This window comes from Echeneis naucrates, chromosome 12 (genome assembly GCF_900963305.1).
Source record: "Echeneis naucrates chromosome 12, fEcheNa1.1, whole genome shotgun sequence".
In the NCBI taxonomy this organism is placed as follows: domain Eukaryota; kingdom Metazoa; phylum Chordata; class Actinopteri; order Carangiformes; family Echeneidae; genus Echeneis; species Echeneis naucrates.
This window is the reverse complement of record NC_042522.1, coordinates 6362628-6377522: the sequence shown is the minus strand read 5'-3', so window position 1 is coordinate 6377522 and position 14895 is coordinate 6362628. Positions and strand designations below refer to the sequence as shown.

The 14895-nt window shown below is 40.4% G+C and overlaps 1 protein-coding gene across 2 annotated transcripts; it reads left to right on the top strand.

Moving 5' to 3' along the window:
• Positions 1-449: 449 nt before the first annotated feature.
• LOC115051981 (ras-GEF domain-containing family member 1B-B-like) lies at positions 450-14854 on the top strand. Of its 2 annotated transcripts, XM_029515813.1 has the most exons (15): positions 450-685; positions 5276-5414; positions 6815-7357; positions 7494-7616; positions 8014-8151; positions 8741-8956; positions 10244-10318; positions 11534-11626; positions 11764-11866; positions 12267-12346; positions 12467-12562; positions 12648-12743; positions 13065-13188; positions 13310-13382; positions 13495-14854. In XM_029515813.1, the coding sequence occupies exons 2-15, from the start codon at positions 5397-5399 to the stop codon at positions 13526-13528; spliced, it is 1812 nt and encodes a 603-aa protein (XP_029371673.1). In that variant the 5' UTR covers positions 450-685; positions 5276-5396; the 3' UTR covers positions 13529-14854. The 2 variants fall into 2 exon arrangements, with proteins under 2 accessions (XP_029371673.1, XP_029371674.1); XM_029515814.1 differs by lacking the exon at positions 5276-5414.
• Positions 14855-14895: the final 41 nt, after the last annotated feature.

Genomic DNA, 14895 nt, shown 5'->3' with positions numbered 1-14895 from the left:
ATAGAAAAAAATATTTTCTTCCCAGATAGGAAGTTCATTTGTCTGTTAGTGTCATTTAGAGCATTCGTGACTAGAAGCACAGGAGCGTGTTTTTATTTTTATTTATACATTTATTTTTTTAAAAACTCTTCATCTTGAGTGACTGGGAATCACTAACACACACACAATCGCATTCCGGGAGGAAACCTTACACCTTCCTCATCTCAGTCCTCCAACAAAAACATTCACTGCTTTGTGGCTGCGGTCGGGAAAAAAGGAAAAGAAAGAACTGGACGGACGGCGAGCCAACCAATCAGAACCGCGGCCGAATTCGATTTTGCGTCTCCTCGCCTGCGATTGGCCGGATCCGCCCCCCTCCCCGAGGGACCCGCCTCCGTGCAGCGATTGGCGGACTTTCCCGGCTCTCTGGAAGTCATTTGAATACGACTCGCTCCGGGACTCATTGCTGCTGCTGCCGCTTCAAATTCACCCCCATATCAGAGAAAGCGACTCACAATGGAGCCGAGCGCGACACGGACACACTGCTGAGACACTCACACGCCCCGTGTGTCCTTACCTCGGTGTTTGGACACATTCAAGCAGAGGAAACTACAAACAGTTTGGATTGTGCCCCCCCCCCTTCTCTTTCTTTTTTTTCTGTCAGAAAAATTCCAGCCGGAGACACTGAGCTGCATCACAATACGAGGTAAGTTGTGGATAAAGTTGTTGTAATGTGAAGGAAAGAAGTTTAGGTTTTGTACTTCATGGTCAGAAAATACTTGTTTTTCTTCTTCTTCTTCTTCTTCTTCTTCTACCTCTTTATTTTTAAACTGGATTGAGATCTGTTATGTAACTCATGTAGATGTTTTATTGGCTCATAGTATTTATATTTTGAAGTCTTCTTCAAATTTCTAACAAACCAATGCAAGCAAACAAACAAGCAAACAAACAAACTAACAAAAAGGATTTTCCCTTTAAGTCTTCCTGATAGAGCAGCATTTGTTGTTGTTATTGTTTACCGACCTCGTGAGTTATAATTAGTTTGGCTGTCAGACAAACTCAAAAAATTACTCACCAGCACCTGTGATGGGAATGTGGTTGCACAGCATGGCTTTTTTACAGTCAGTTTTTACTTTTACAGTGTTATGACTCAGTTAGAAGCCCAAAATGTCGATGAAGCATGGTGTGCGTGTGTGTGCGTGTGTGTGTGTGTGTGTGTGAGAGAGAGAGAGAGAATAACAGATTGTGTGTGAGTCTCTACTGGAAAGGGAAAAAAGCATGAGAGAAAGTGTCTGTGCTTCTGCCCAAGCAGACTTTAAAAAGCTTGAATCATCTCTTTGTCTGTTCAAACACCTTTTAGAATAAACCAACAGCCCCTTAAACTGCTGAAATGAGTGCCTCCACAGGACAGGCTGTTGAAATTAGGTTCAAATGAAATGGTTATAATCAACACAAATACAGTCTTGGATGCACATTTGCAACATTTGAGGATATTGACTGGTCCAAAAAAAAAAAAAAAAAAAAATCAAATCTCACCAAATTCAATTTTAATGCCTAAAGCTACTTATTACACCTCTAATCTTTATATGAAAATGCTCCATGTGCTTTTAGGCAGAGGTTTGTGTGATCTGTAGGTTTACAGACAAAAAAATGTGTATGAGAAAGAGATGAAACCCTTTAGATAAGCTTAGGTTTATAGCAGAACGGGAGATAATGTGTCTTTATCCTTTCTGATACTAGGTTAATACTGTACTAGCCTGCCAGATCATACAGGGGACAGGTGTGTGTATGTGTGTGCTTGTGAACCTCCATGTACTCACAACCCTGTTTGTCTAGAGCTTTCAGACAAGGAAATGCACGCCTGAATGGAGTACGTGTGTGAAGAAAACAGGTCCAGCAGTGGGTGAATTGTGCTCCACATAATCTTTCCTGTCAGCCTGAGTGTGGTGTCTGCCTATATCCGGCTCTGTTTGCCTGTTTATCAGATTGAGGTGCGGGTGCAGGTTTTTGCACTGGTCAGGGGGTCACAGTGTCTGGCGTTTTGACAGTAGCTGCAGGCCCAATCCGACCCCTATGCTTCCCTGAGTGTGAGTGGAGCAGATTTTTCTTTAAGCTCTGTGATGTTTTACTTTGGTTTGGTGGCCATGATGCAGAGAGGATGAAGACCAGGATGAAGTATAGGAAAAAAAAAAACTTAAACCTCAAAACATCATGGATTATGGGTATAGTAAAAATGGAAACTGATTTGCATGTTTGGACAATCAAGTAGAGCAAATTAAGCTCTGGAGTGCTGCTCATTCACTTTATCCATACATTTGTAAGCAGAATGAAGTCAAAATGACCAAAGGAAAAGATTTGAAAATAGAAACACAGCTCGCCCTTAAACCACTTGAATTTAGGAAGTATACAAAAGTTATTAGGGCAGGGGAGGGATCACGAAAACTTGAGTGGTGTGATGTATTTTCAGAAGGGCAGGATGGGGTCCTTTTTATTTTTGTTTTTATTTAAATGCTCCCTTGTGAGATTTTTTTGTATATAGAACTCAAAATGATTTTCTTTGTGTATTTTGGCATTGCAAAATTCAATGTAGCCATTTGATGTCTGTAATAACAGTTTACAGTCTTTTCAAAAGGGGTTGCTTTTTTACCATTTTGTTTACCATCAATATGTTATATTATATTATATTGACTAAAAGCTTCAGCTTGCCATTTTTGAAGTATTTCATCACAAATTACAGAGCAGACTGTTCTAACGCTTTTAACTGATATTCATCTTACTCTGAAACTGGTCTTCTGTAGTCAAGTATAGTTATTTTTCCTCCCACAGGAATTCACAAATCAACATTTAAGAGTGAATTGGTTCTAAACAGCAGAGAGCAAGCCCTCCCTGGGACACACAAATGTCCATTTTCACCACAGACGAGCCAGGATAGTAAAAAAAAAAAAAAAAAGAATGCTGTGTAGCAATGCTGCTTCAAGGGTTAACCTCTGTACATGTAAAACTGTTTAGTTTGCATCTTTGTCAAAACCACGAGTAAGTGATATGCACAGTCTGGACTTTAACCTCATATATTGTCAGTAATAGGGCTGACTGTGAAGGGTTTCCCCACACTGCCATTACTTCATAGTGTCAAAGAGCATGAGGTAGAGCATCGCTTTCCATTGGCTTTTTACTACTCTGAAATTGTTTTACAGAGCTTGTTATCAGGTGCAGGCATAGTTTCTGATTTTCTTCCACGCCATGTGTCCACATTGTGTTAACCTATGTGCTGAACTTTGCACAAGGTTGTACGTTTCAAGGTGCATGCCATCCTTATTGTAAACGCAGATTATGACACGTATTAGGACATATTATGACACTCATTGGAAAAGGTTGAATTGCCAGCTGTGATGAAATAAAGTAGTCACGGACAGAGTATCCTGATTGTGAGAAAATGGACGAACAATTTCATTATGCTTCACAGCCACTTAAAACCACTTACATTTACAGAGCAATAACATAGAAATATGCCCTAGCTGCTGTCCAAGTCTAAAACGTCCTCAAATTTGATTAGATTTCACAAAAAACAGGGGTCTTGGCAAACAAACTATCTCTTGTTGCTTTCAGTTCCTGGTGTAGTTAACCACCAGGGTGTTTGCATTCAGTACTAACAGTTCTGTGAGTGTGTTTGTTCTTTCTGGGGTCAGTTGGCTTTAAATGAGAGCAATTTATGGAGAGGTTAGAATGAATGAACGTTAGTTGCAAAGTGGACACCACTGTGACTTTATAGTATAGTAACACAAAATAGGTCTATGTTCTTTACTTTTGAGCTGCTGCTGTCCTTGGGCCATGTGGAGCAAAATCTGCTTATGTCAATATGTGGGTTTCGATATGCTCCTTTATATCATAGACCGATTGCTTTGTTTGTATTGCACTTCTAAATAAAAGGGCAGATTTGTGATGCATGATCTCATAGTACACCATGTCTGTCAAAGTATAATAAGAGGCTCACACCTTATAGGAAAGAGAGAGCATGCTTTACTGGTTTGATTGTTGTGAAAATGATCTCAGCCATGGTTCATGCAGAGGCAGGGCGTCATACGGCCTGCCGTCGGAGAACAGAGTGTGTGAAAGCTGCTGTGTGCGTCTGATCTCCTGTGATCTGCTCTGATCTCTTCCTGGGGGTCTTTGTGCGGTTGTTAATGCCATGACAGGATAGATAATATCTCTATTGTTAAAGACCTCCCCCCTGTTCTACCCCTCCTGTTATAACTGGCATCAGAAGTGCTTGGTATACCTTTGAAAACCACATTATGTGATTTAGGAAAAAAATGTCTAAGGTTGAAAAGATTTAGGTTGTTTGCAGCTCTGGATCCAACTGTAATAAAGTTAGTCTTGCCATTGATGTCTGCAAACGTACATGGATCCGACGGGGAACCACGAATATCTATGAAACAAATGGATGAACATAACCACTGTGCCCCTATTCATTTATTCCTGTCACAGAAAAAAAAAAAAAAAAAAAACTTTACAAGAAGCATTCAAATTTTCGTTGAAGATAGAAAAAAAAGTCACACAAAGGTAGCATTCATAGAGAGCATGACAACCTACATTATTTGGCTACCAAAGGTCAATTAGTTCTAACCTTTTGATGAATCAGGATATGGCATTTTAAACATACGTGGATGCACCCATACCCAACCCCCCCCCCCCCCCCACACACACACACACACATACACAAAACAGAGAAGATTATTGTTTTCTGTCACATTCAATACACAATGATACTTAAAGATAAAATGCACTATAATAATGAAAATATTTCAAATGTACAGAAAGGAAACATTTTCCTCTTTTTGTTGGAGTTAGAACTGAACTATACATCTCCGTATTTTCCTGTATTTTTTTAATCGCCAGATCAAATCTCCTCATGAAGCTGTAGTCGAAGTTTACAAACAAGAGAATGTAAACAATGCTTTCAGTATGAAATTATACCCCTGGTGTAGTTATTAAATCGCCCGCAGAGTGTCCAACCTATGATTTAGAAAGAGTAAGATTTCAGTGCTGTGGCTCTGAAGCCACAACTATCCAAAGGGTCAACTTTTCAGGAAGTCAGTCTGGAAAAACCAAGTTTGGTTTTTGACTTCCAGACATGTTTTCCTCTTGTGCAAGGTCACCTTTCAATGCAAACAGAAGCTTGGATAAAGAAAAAAGACATCCAAACTGGGGCAAATATTTCTCAGTAAATCATTATCAAAACTTGAAAACCAGCTTCTTCTTCTTTTTTTTTTCTTTCTGTCTTTCTTTTTTTTTTCAGATTGAATATCGTAACTCGAGGAAGGTAAAGCCACTGTAATCTTTTAACCAAGTTAGAGGAACAGCAGGCTGAGATCACAGAGTTCAGAAGACGGGCTGGCACTGGACTGGCTTACACAGGCATGAAGCCAGACTCTGTGGTATGCAAGAGTCTATGTGTGTGTTGGCTAAACCACCATTTGTTTACGTGTGACATGTGTGTGTGTTTGGATTACACCGGCATGGGACTAGGCGCCATGGTGGACAAGACTGTGTGGGTTTGTGTGTATGTAAGATGTTGGCTCAGGCAGACACTCCTCTGTCGGCGATATGATGGACAAACAAAAGTCTGCAGGATTCCTGCAGGCTTCTTATTTTTTGGCACAGTGTGTGCGCATATGTATACGTCGCTGTGTGGGGTATGTGTGCGCTTATGTGTCCGTGTGTGTCTGTGTGAGTATGTGGCTGGCATGTGGTTCTAGACAGACAACAGTAGCAGGATAAAGATGGCTCCAGAGTTAAAGCACACCTTGGTGGTGATCTGGGATCATCTTACCAACCCCAAATCCAATTATCTGAACCATTAAGACAAAAAAGTCATTGCAGTCTTTAGCTCATCCATCTGTCAGCCTGTTTTTTTCCCCCTTTATTCAGGACTGTCTCTAACAAGCTGGATTCATGAATGCCACAAAAGATGCAATAAAGTAGGAGACATGATAAAAAAGCTTACTTGTAAAAACTGTGACCAACACGTACATTTTAAGAGAGTGAATTTTATGAGCTGTATCTTTCAGCAGTTCAAAGTCAAAACAGTAAACAGAGTAGGGCTGAAATTATGTGATTAAGTGTAATTACTTTCACAGACAGGTATAAGCCTCTGCTTTGAGAGATGGTGGGGGGGCTTCTAATGTTTACTGTAACCGATCTCCCAAGTATAGACAGAAACTTATTGAAATTTTGTGGAAGGCATTTTTTTTTAAATTAGTTTCTAAATTTTAACAAAGAAGTAATTAATTAATGGCAAATATACAATAAAGTGATCTACCGAAAGAAGTAGTTATGTCTACTTCTTCTCCATCTCCTCTCAGAGCTTTTAGGTCAGTATTTGTGTGGCTAAAGATCCCTCCTGGAGAAGTTACAACCTTAACTGGGGGAGGTTAATGAGATAATGGGATAGCAGCAAAACAAGAACCAAAAACAGCTAAATTAGGTTTGTTTTTCTGACTTTTCCCACATTTTTCGCAAGGAATAATGATTCCAAAAATGATTCAAATCGGCATGGCACAAATCTAAAAAGTTGGATATGACTTAATTAAGTAATTAGTGGCAAGGCCAAAAATCATTCATTAAAACTGCTGCACAATGCTTTTTTGTTTTTATTTCACTCTTGCATTGTCAGGTATTTAATTTGCTTAATTAGCCGCAAACAGATATTCTTGTTTGCTGTTGTAGCCATTTACATTTTCACAGTTGATTGACATGTATACTGTAATACTGCACTTTTGTGATTTTAACCACATTACCCACTCCTAACCTTTACCTTCTTGTGTATCCCCTGAAGGTCATCATGCCTCCCACCACTCCATATGCCGGAAAGTTCAGCTCTTGCACGTCATACATCAACAACAACAACCACGCTCAGCCTCACAGCCCATACCGCTGTAGCACCGCTCCAAAACCTGCAAAGGAAAACATCTATAATGGTGCCTACTCTGTTGCAGAAAACCCTTATGACATACCACAACCTCACAGTTCCTACCGCAGCTCCTCGGTCTCCTCTGTAACGGCGAAGGAGCACCATTACAGCAGTGGGGTTTCGGAGAATCCGTACTCATCGCCGCAGCCTTGCAGCCCCAGACAGCACAGCACTTCCTGTCCAGGCCGTGCGTACCGCCACACCACCCCCACCGCCACCACCACCAGCAGTGGCAGTGGCAGTGAGCAGTCTTGTCGCAACAACACTGCTGCAGCCAAAGCTCGGCTGTACGGACATGGCATTACTGCTAGCTATGGCGAGATGTGTTACCATGACAACAGTTTGGTTTCAGCATCTCTTGAGGCTCTGATCCAGCACCTGGTTCCAACAGTGGACTACTACCCTGATGTAAGCACTAGAACCATTAAAATGTCCTCTCCCTTCGTGACTCCTTCCAAGTAACCTAATTCAGTCTTTTAGCTTTGTAGGTTTTTTTTTGTTTTGTTTTGTTTTTCTGAAAGCTGTTTTGTCTCCTCATCATCAGAGGTCATATGTGTTCACTTTCCTGCTGAGTTCACGCCTCTTTCTACACCCATATGAGCTCATGACGAGGGTTTGTCACCTCTGTGTGGAGCAGCAGCGGTCAGGAGACGCCCTGCTGGATAAGGTGGGAGGTCTACACACACACACACACACACACACTGAGTTAGAGCCTTCTCTCCATCTCCCATACAAACTCACACCCACTGTAACTCTGTCACAGTCTTTCAACCACAGAAACACATACACGCAAACCACTGTTATTCTTTTTTGGGAAGAAATATTTATGACTGTTTCATAAGCAAAGAAATTCCAGACCGATGGAGGGGATTCAAACTGACACAGGGGAAATAAAAGTGAGGGAAACAAATTTAATGGGAACAATAAAAGTCAACAAATGAACACATAACAGCTGCATTTTGTCACAGAAAGACAGACAGCAGTGTTGAGAATTTGACCTGTGAAAGATTACACTCATAAATGGACTTCAGTGCCAATTAATATACCCCGTGGCGTTTTTTTAGATCCGTTTCCGTGAGGTGGCGCCCAAACTGGTGCAGCTGCTGACCGAATGGACGGAGACATTTCCATACGACTTCAGGGACGAGAGGATGATGCGATGCCTCAAAGACATGACACATCATGTGGCTCGTGGAGACGAGGTTAGTGGTTTGCATTTGCTACTGTTGTTACATTTTACAGCAATTCAAATAAACAAATAGAGAGGCTGATGCACAGTAAGCAGTTTAAACTTCTTTTGTACCCTTGCAATGATTACAGTTGATGACACTTGACCAAACAAAGCATAGGGGATTTTTAGCCCAAACTGACACACCATGTTCTGAAATATCCTCTATCCATGAAATATCAGAAGTGGTTGAGCTATAAATAGTTACAGTTAGAGACTAGATGTTGAGGGAAACTGTAACAAACAAGCTTATTTTTCCATATTTAGTCATGCATTCGGAGCTCTGGATGGTGTAAAGTTGCCCACACTGAGTTTGCCTTTTTATCTAGCAGCATCCAATTCTAATTAGGCAATGTCACACGTTTTATGAAAAAGTTTACAATACATGGCCATCAGCCTTCCTTGTATTCAATACTGCTTAGCAAATAATAGCATACTAGCATAGATAACTCACATGGTAAACATGATACCTGTTTAACACAAGAATGTCAAAATTGCTTTTGTGAATGTGTGGCATGGTAGCATAGTTTTTTTCTTCTCATATGTTTGGGTTGTGCCACCAGTACTCTTGGCGAGCCATGCAGCAGATGACCCAGCGGCTGATCAAACGCCTGTCGGCACTCGGACAGTACGAGGAGGCTGTCGCTGCGCTCAACGCTGTGGCGGCTGAGCGTCCAGCTTCCCTGAAAAGCAAACAGGCTTCAGGTCAGAGAAGTGACGTTCTGAGTGTGTGCGACGACCCCTTTGTACTCGCTCAGCAGCTAACGCACATTGAACTGGTGAGAACCCGGCATTTATTGGAGCAAAATTTCACATATACGTGAATCACAGGACGAGCTATTGCTGTGTACGTGATTAAAAATAAGGGCTTTTTTTTTTTTATTTGTTTGTTTATGTTTAGAAACTAAGGGCCTGATCTACTAAGATCCCAGATAAGGGGCGCTAAATTGCAGGCTCGTGGTAAGATTTTGTGCGTTTGGTTTCCGTGCATTTTGCGGGTGATCTACTAAGAGAAATTGCCAAAGTGACTACAGGTGCAAACAGCAGTATTTAAATGAAGAGGTTGTGCGCAGCCACCCTTTCCATTATGGAGAGTGTGGAGGAAGAGCGAAAGTGCTAAATGAAATTTGATTCAGTTGAATTGGAAGTGCTTGTAGAGGATGCAAATAAATACCTGAACTGGCTTTTCAGCACCGCAAACATGTGCTCCACTATGTTCCATGTGCGTATATAGGCCACACTGATTCTCTCCCGGAGTGGTAGGGTTGAGAATCGGAGTCAGGAGGAAGGGATGGAGGGGATATGCACTGTCACCTTGGAAACATGAAAATACATGGTTAAATTTTGTTCAATGAGAGAACGTGTTTCTATAGTGTAGAGTATATAGAAACTACTCACCCAACATATTTTGCCACAACATTAGTTTTGACTCTTCTGGAGTCATGTGCACGTTTAATGAGTGGCTGTGTGTGCGATCCCTGTACACAAGCTCAGTGATATGTCTGAATAATTTCAGAGAGCAGCCATCGTGCGGATGATTTGCACCTGCCCTTAAAAACATATTATATTTAGACACAATCATAATCACCACAATTACTTTCAGTAATTGAAAAATCCAGTAATTTGTTCACCTGGACAGAAGCGCCCCAAATTCCATGTTCATTAAGGCCAAGTTTTTAGTTTTTATACGAGCAAACCTGCAGTAGATCAGGCACCAAAATGTAGTAACTTTCTTTTTTCTTTTTTTCTTTTTTTGTAGTGTTCAGACAAGGCTAGGGAACACATTTATAAAAAGATTAATGTTACAACTGCAAATTTCTTTTTATTGCTGGCATTGACATTAAAGTTGTGTTTTCTGATAATAATTTTTTTGTTATTGTTTTCTCCATAAATCATTTTGTGTCTGCTTGTAGCAGCTGTTCATATATCAAGTGTATTGATATGATTTTATACATAATTAGGGATGAATTGCTTTTAGTCTCTGTTTCTCCTTTGCACTCATGTTTGTCTTATATATTACTATTATTATATGCTGAGTATTGTTTGTTTCTGTTCTCTGCTTTTAGGACAGACTCAGTTTTATAGGCCCAGAGGAGTTCATCCAGACATTTGCCATGAAGGATCCACTGGAGAACCATAAGGTACAACTGAGACATAATATACCATGTAATAATTTGTGCAGCCTGATCTAGACATTGTAGGTCACAGTATTTCTACTATGCACAACTCCACTCCCCACTCTGTGAAACTATTCCACACGATAATGTGAAATTATAATATGATAGCGTTTTCACATGAAAACCATTATCACAACTTTTCCACTTGACTCTTTGTTTTTACTTTGCTGATTCATCCAAATGAAATAATTTTATTCCAGTCAAAATAAGCAGACAGATAACAATCACAATCACACTCACATAACAGGCAGTATGTAGTTTTTATACCTGAAGAGCTAAAGTATATAGCAACACGATCCATTTCCATAATCTGCATATTCAGACTGACTGTAGTCATTTTAGGTCATTCTTGATCATTTCGATGAAGTGTGTTCATTCCGGGTCTGCTTTGAGAATAATTTGTGGTCTGCTTCCCTTTAAGTCAAATTGCCTTGGAAACCGCATGAAAGATCCTTCTGGCAGATAATGGGAATTTGTGCAGTGTGTTGTTTTGTTTTTTTTTTTAATACAGCTTTTCTAAATGCATCAAACATAGTATAAAATGGCTGTTCTACCACATTAAAGTATATCTGAAGGGGCTCTTTCCTATGTAAGTGGTCCAGTGAGTCAGCTGAAGGGTCATTTTCAATCAGTGCTGCTGAGAATAAGCTTTCAGCCGGTGTTTGTGACTGCGTTGCATCTCAGCTCTTTCCAGTGCTGTGCCAGTTATATAAGATCCACTTTGTATAAAAGAGAGGCCGAGTCAGCATAAGGGGTCCCAAAGTGTAGAGGGGAAGTTTGGAGTGGAGTGGGTTGTTGGCGTTGTGTAAGCGTTTGATAGAGCTGTGAATCTTCAGAATTACATCATCACGGTCAAGTCAAGTTTATTTATACAGAGCTTTTAGAATGTTTATTTATATAAAAGCGCCTCTGGCAAACAGGTTCATCACCCCGAGCATCTCACAGAAAACCAGAGAATCAAAAGCAGAGATGAAAATAACAACAGATTCGTCACACGGTCCAGTGTGTGGGTATGAGGGCTGTCATGATCCATTTGCAAAGGAAATTACAGAGTAGCAACGTTTTTTTACAACATATGTCATTTAAAATGTTATTCATTGCAGACATTCATTTAGCTATTGGGATTTTATCTCGTTAGATTTTAACATCCTCATGTTGTCTTCTTCCTTTGTTTCTTAGGGTTTCTTCCGAAAACGTAAAACTAGCAACTTGGAGGCCTATGTCAGCTGGTTCAACAGATTGAGTTACCTGGTGGCCACTGAGATTTGTATGGTATGTTGTGTAATAGTTCAGACATCTCTCAAATCTCAAGTGTCTCTCAAAGACCTGTATTTAAATCTGAAGCTACGTGTGTGCAGTGTGTTATTTGACTGCTTCAATTTTCTTCCTATTGTTTTGTCTTTTTGCAGCCAGTGAAGAAGAAACACAGAGCACGGATTATAGAGTTCTTCATTGATGTGGCTCAGGAGTGTTTCAACATTGGCAACTTCAACTCCCTCATGGCCATAATCAGTGAGTTCTCAACAGAAATAAATAGATGATTGAAAGCAGGCTTCTCCGCCTCCACACTGTTTGAATGACCAGTGATTTGTGGGAAAAGCAGCGCAGAGTCACCACAGTGTTTAAACTATTGTCAGCACCTATTAAACAAAGTAGAAAAATTTAAAATATTGCATTATCTCATATGGATTGCACTTAGCTTTGTTTTAATTTCTCAAACTATCTTGTTCGCTTATTGTAAAAGTTAGATCGTAGTTCAATATAAATTCCCTCAATTTCTTCATTGTATATCGAATAATCAGATCATCAAATATTGTGCCAGTTGGTGACAGCACGAAGCAGACCGACTTGCTCAGTTCCATAGTTTGACTCAGTGAACAATTTGTGTACTCATATGGGCTCTGTCTTTCAGCTGGGATGAACATGAGTCCTGTTTCCAGACTGAGGAAAACCTGGAGTAAAGTCAATACTGACAAATTCGAGATCCTAGAGGTGAGAAAACCTGCAAACCAATGATGATTGAAGATTTTTTTGTTTGTAACCTTCTGTAAATTTATGTGGAAATATTGGCCCAACTGTGTGCGCTCAGTGTCACTGTGTGATCCATTTCAGCATCAGATGGACCCCTCCAGTAACTTCAGCAACTACCGCACAGCGCTCCGTGGCGCCACCCAGCGGTCTGAGACAGCACACAGCAGCCAGGAGAAGGTGGGCGACTTAATAAATGAAATCTTTATTGTCAATAATCTAAACTTTGAATGCTAAACAGCTGTTGTTTTTTTTTCCCCTCCAGATTGTGATACCTTTCTTTAGTCTCCTCATTAAAGACATCTACTTCCTGAATGAAGGCTGTGCCAGCAGGCTGACCAATGGACACATCAACTTTGAGGTCAGTTGATACTTTAAGATTGATTTTGTTCAAATGTGAAGTTGGCTGCTTTAACAGATCTTTTGCTTAAGTAAAAGTTTTATATGTCTCAGTGAGACACAGAAAGATTTAAAAAATGTGTCGGCTTCGTAATAATAGTTGAGGCGAAAGAAGAGTCTCTCACAGACAGGCGTAGTAATCTGCCCTCTTGTGGATTTAAAGGGCTAATACATTCTTTACAAAGTTTTTAATGTATTCATTTATTTGGGATCTGTACAAACCACCAACCAGATAAAACTGGCATCTATATTACTGATGTCTGTTATCATTGTGTCTCAACAGAAACTGTGGGAGCTGGCAAAACAAGTGAGTGAGTTCCTGGTTTGGCGTCAGGTGATTTGTCCATTCGACAGAGACCGACGGATCCTCCAGTACCTAGTCACCACACCAGTCTTCAGTGAAGATGGTCAGTATATAGCCTTCGGATGTTTGTCCCTATGTGTTATTCGCTCAACTACCAGGGGGTAGTTTGGGAAATTGGAAAGCAAATCAAACTAAGGCCGCTTTGTCTTGTTTTACTGTTGCAGAGCTCCATCTGGCCTCATATGAGAGTGAAGGACCAGAGAACAACATGGAGAAAGACAGTCGCAGGTCTCTGAGGTGGGTGTTAACACACGTGCATGCGGTCCAAACAAAGCACGTTAATCATTCATAAAAGACTAAATAAATTCATTGCTATCTTAACACTTTCTATTTATTTTCTGTTTTCCAGATCTTCCCTTCTGCATCGAGAAAATCGTTCCTAAGGGAAAGATTTTAGCTGCTCTACAGACAAGGATTTTTATAACGCTACAGATTCCACATCACTACATTCCCTTGGCGAAAGGTCATTTGATGCTTTGGGCAAACAATGATCTCCAAATGCAGTTGATCCACATTCTGACAGATAAAAAGACAACCGGGCTTTGAGATCAGAGGGATAAATGATTTATAGATCAAATACTTTACCAGTCCTTCATGAACGCTGCCAAAGGGCCCCGGTGTTGAGATTTCAATGCAACCTTCTGTCTTATGAGTTTTCATGACCTGAAATCAATTTTGAAACTATTGACTCCCCAAAAAGAGCTCAGATGACTTATATGGAATACCATCTGTGCTTTTTCTTGATCATCAGCTCTGTGAGAGGCACTTATACAGATATAAGAGCACTGCCAAGGTTGTCATTGAGCCTCCATCATGGCAACAACAGCCTCAGACTGAAGAAACAGGAAACAATGGTCTCTCAACCTCATTGGCTACTTTGCAACATTAGCACGGCCGAGATGGCCACTCTAGAGCATCAATCTGTAATATAGATAATGAGCCAACAGCTGCTTCTAGGAGTGTTGCTGCTGTCTGTTGTCTTCGTGATTTAATGCCAGCATCTTGAGCAGAGTCTGCATCACATGTAGTCTGTTCACTCCCGCTTTGCTCACAGCATCGGTTTCTGGTTCTCTCACATCGATTCAAGCATGTCATCTGATCTAAACCCCCTAACCCACATAATGCAAGTACACACTTCAGCCACTCCCTTCATTCATCACATGCTATTTGATTCTCAACACTTTGGCACCGTATTGGTCATGCTGAGCTGTGCGTGCTCCATCGTGCTAATCATATAAGTTCAATCAAATGCACTTCAGTGGAGTCCTGTGTGTTGTATTATAGGATTTGGTGACTCCTATTTTAAGGTGTTTTTGTTCAGTATTAAATTGTATTTTCCATCAGGTGATATTTCTTTCATGTATTTTCTCTGAAGTCTCTCAATGAGCTTGTTGCTGGTTGGCTGGCTCTGTGTTTGTAAGCTATTTTGTTAATACACCAGCTCATGTATGTATGGGGTCTGAATAAGGCACAAACTGATGTGTGTATGTGATGTGATCCTTTTAAATCTGCCTATGCGTGATGAAATTAATGCTGCATTTCAATGTTTATTGTTTGTGTTTCGTGTGTTTTATAAAGTGTTTCCCATGTAAGCTTTTTTTCTATCGTTTTTGTGTGTATCGTTTGTGTCACAGGGTACTTGTACTGAAGGCCTTTGTGTAAAGAAGATTATATTTTTTCTTTCAAATAAACACAATAACAGAACAATGTTTGAGTTGCTGTTAACTGATGGAGAAAAAAGCAAGTAAGC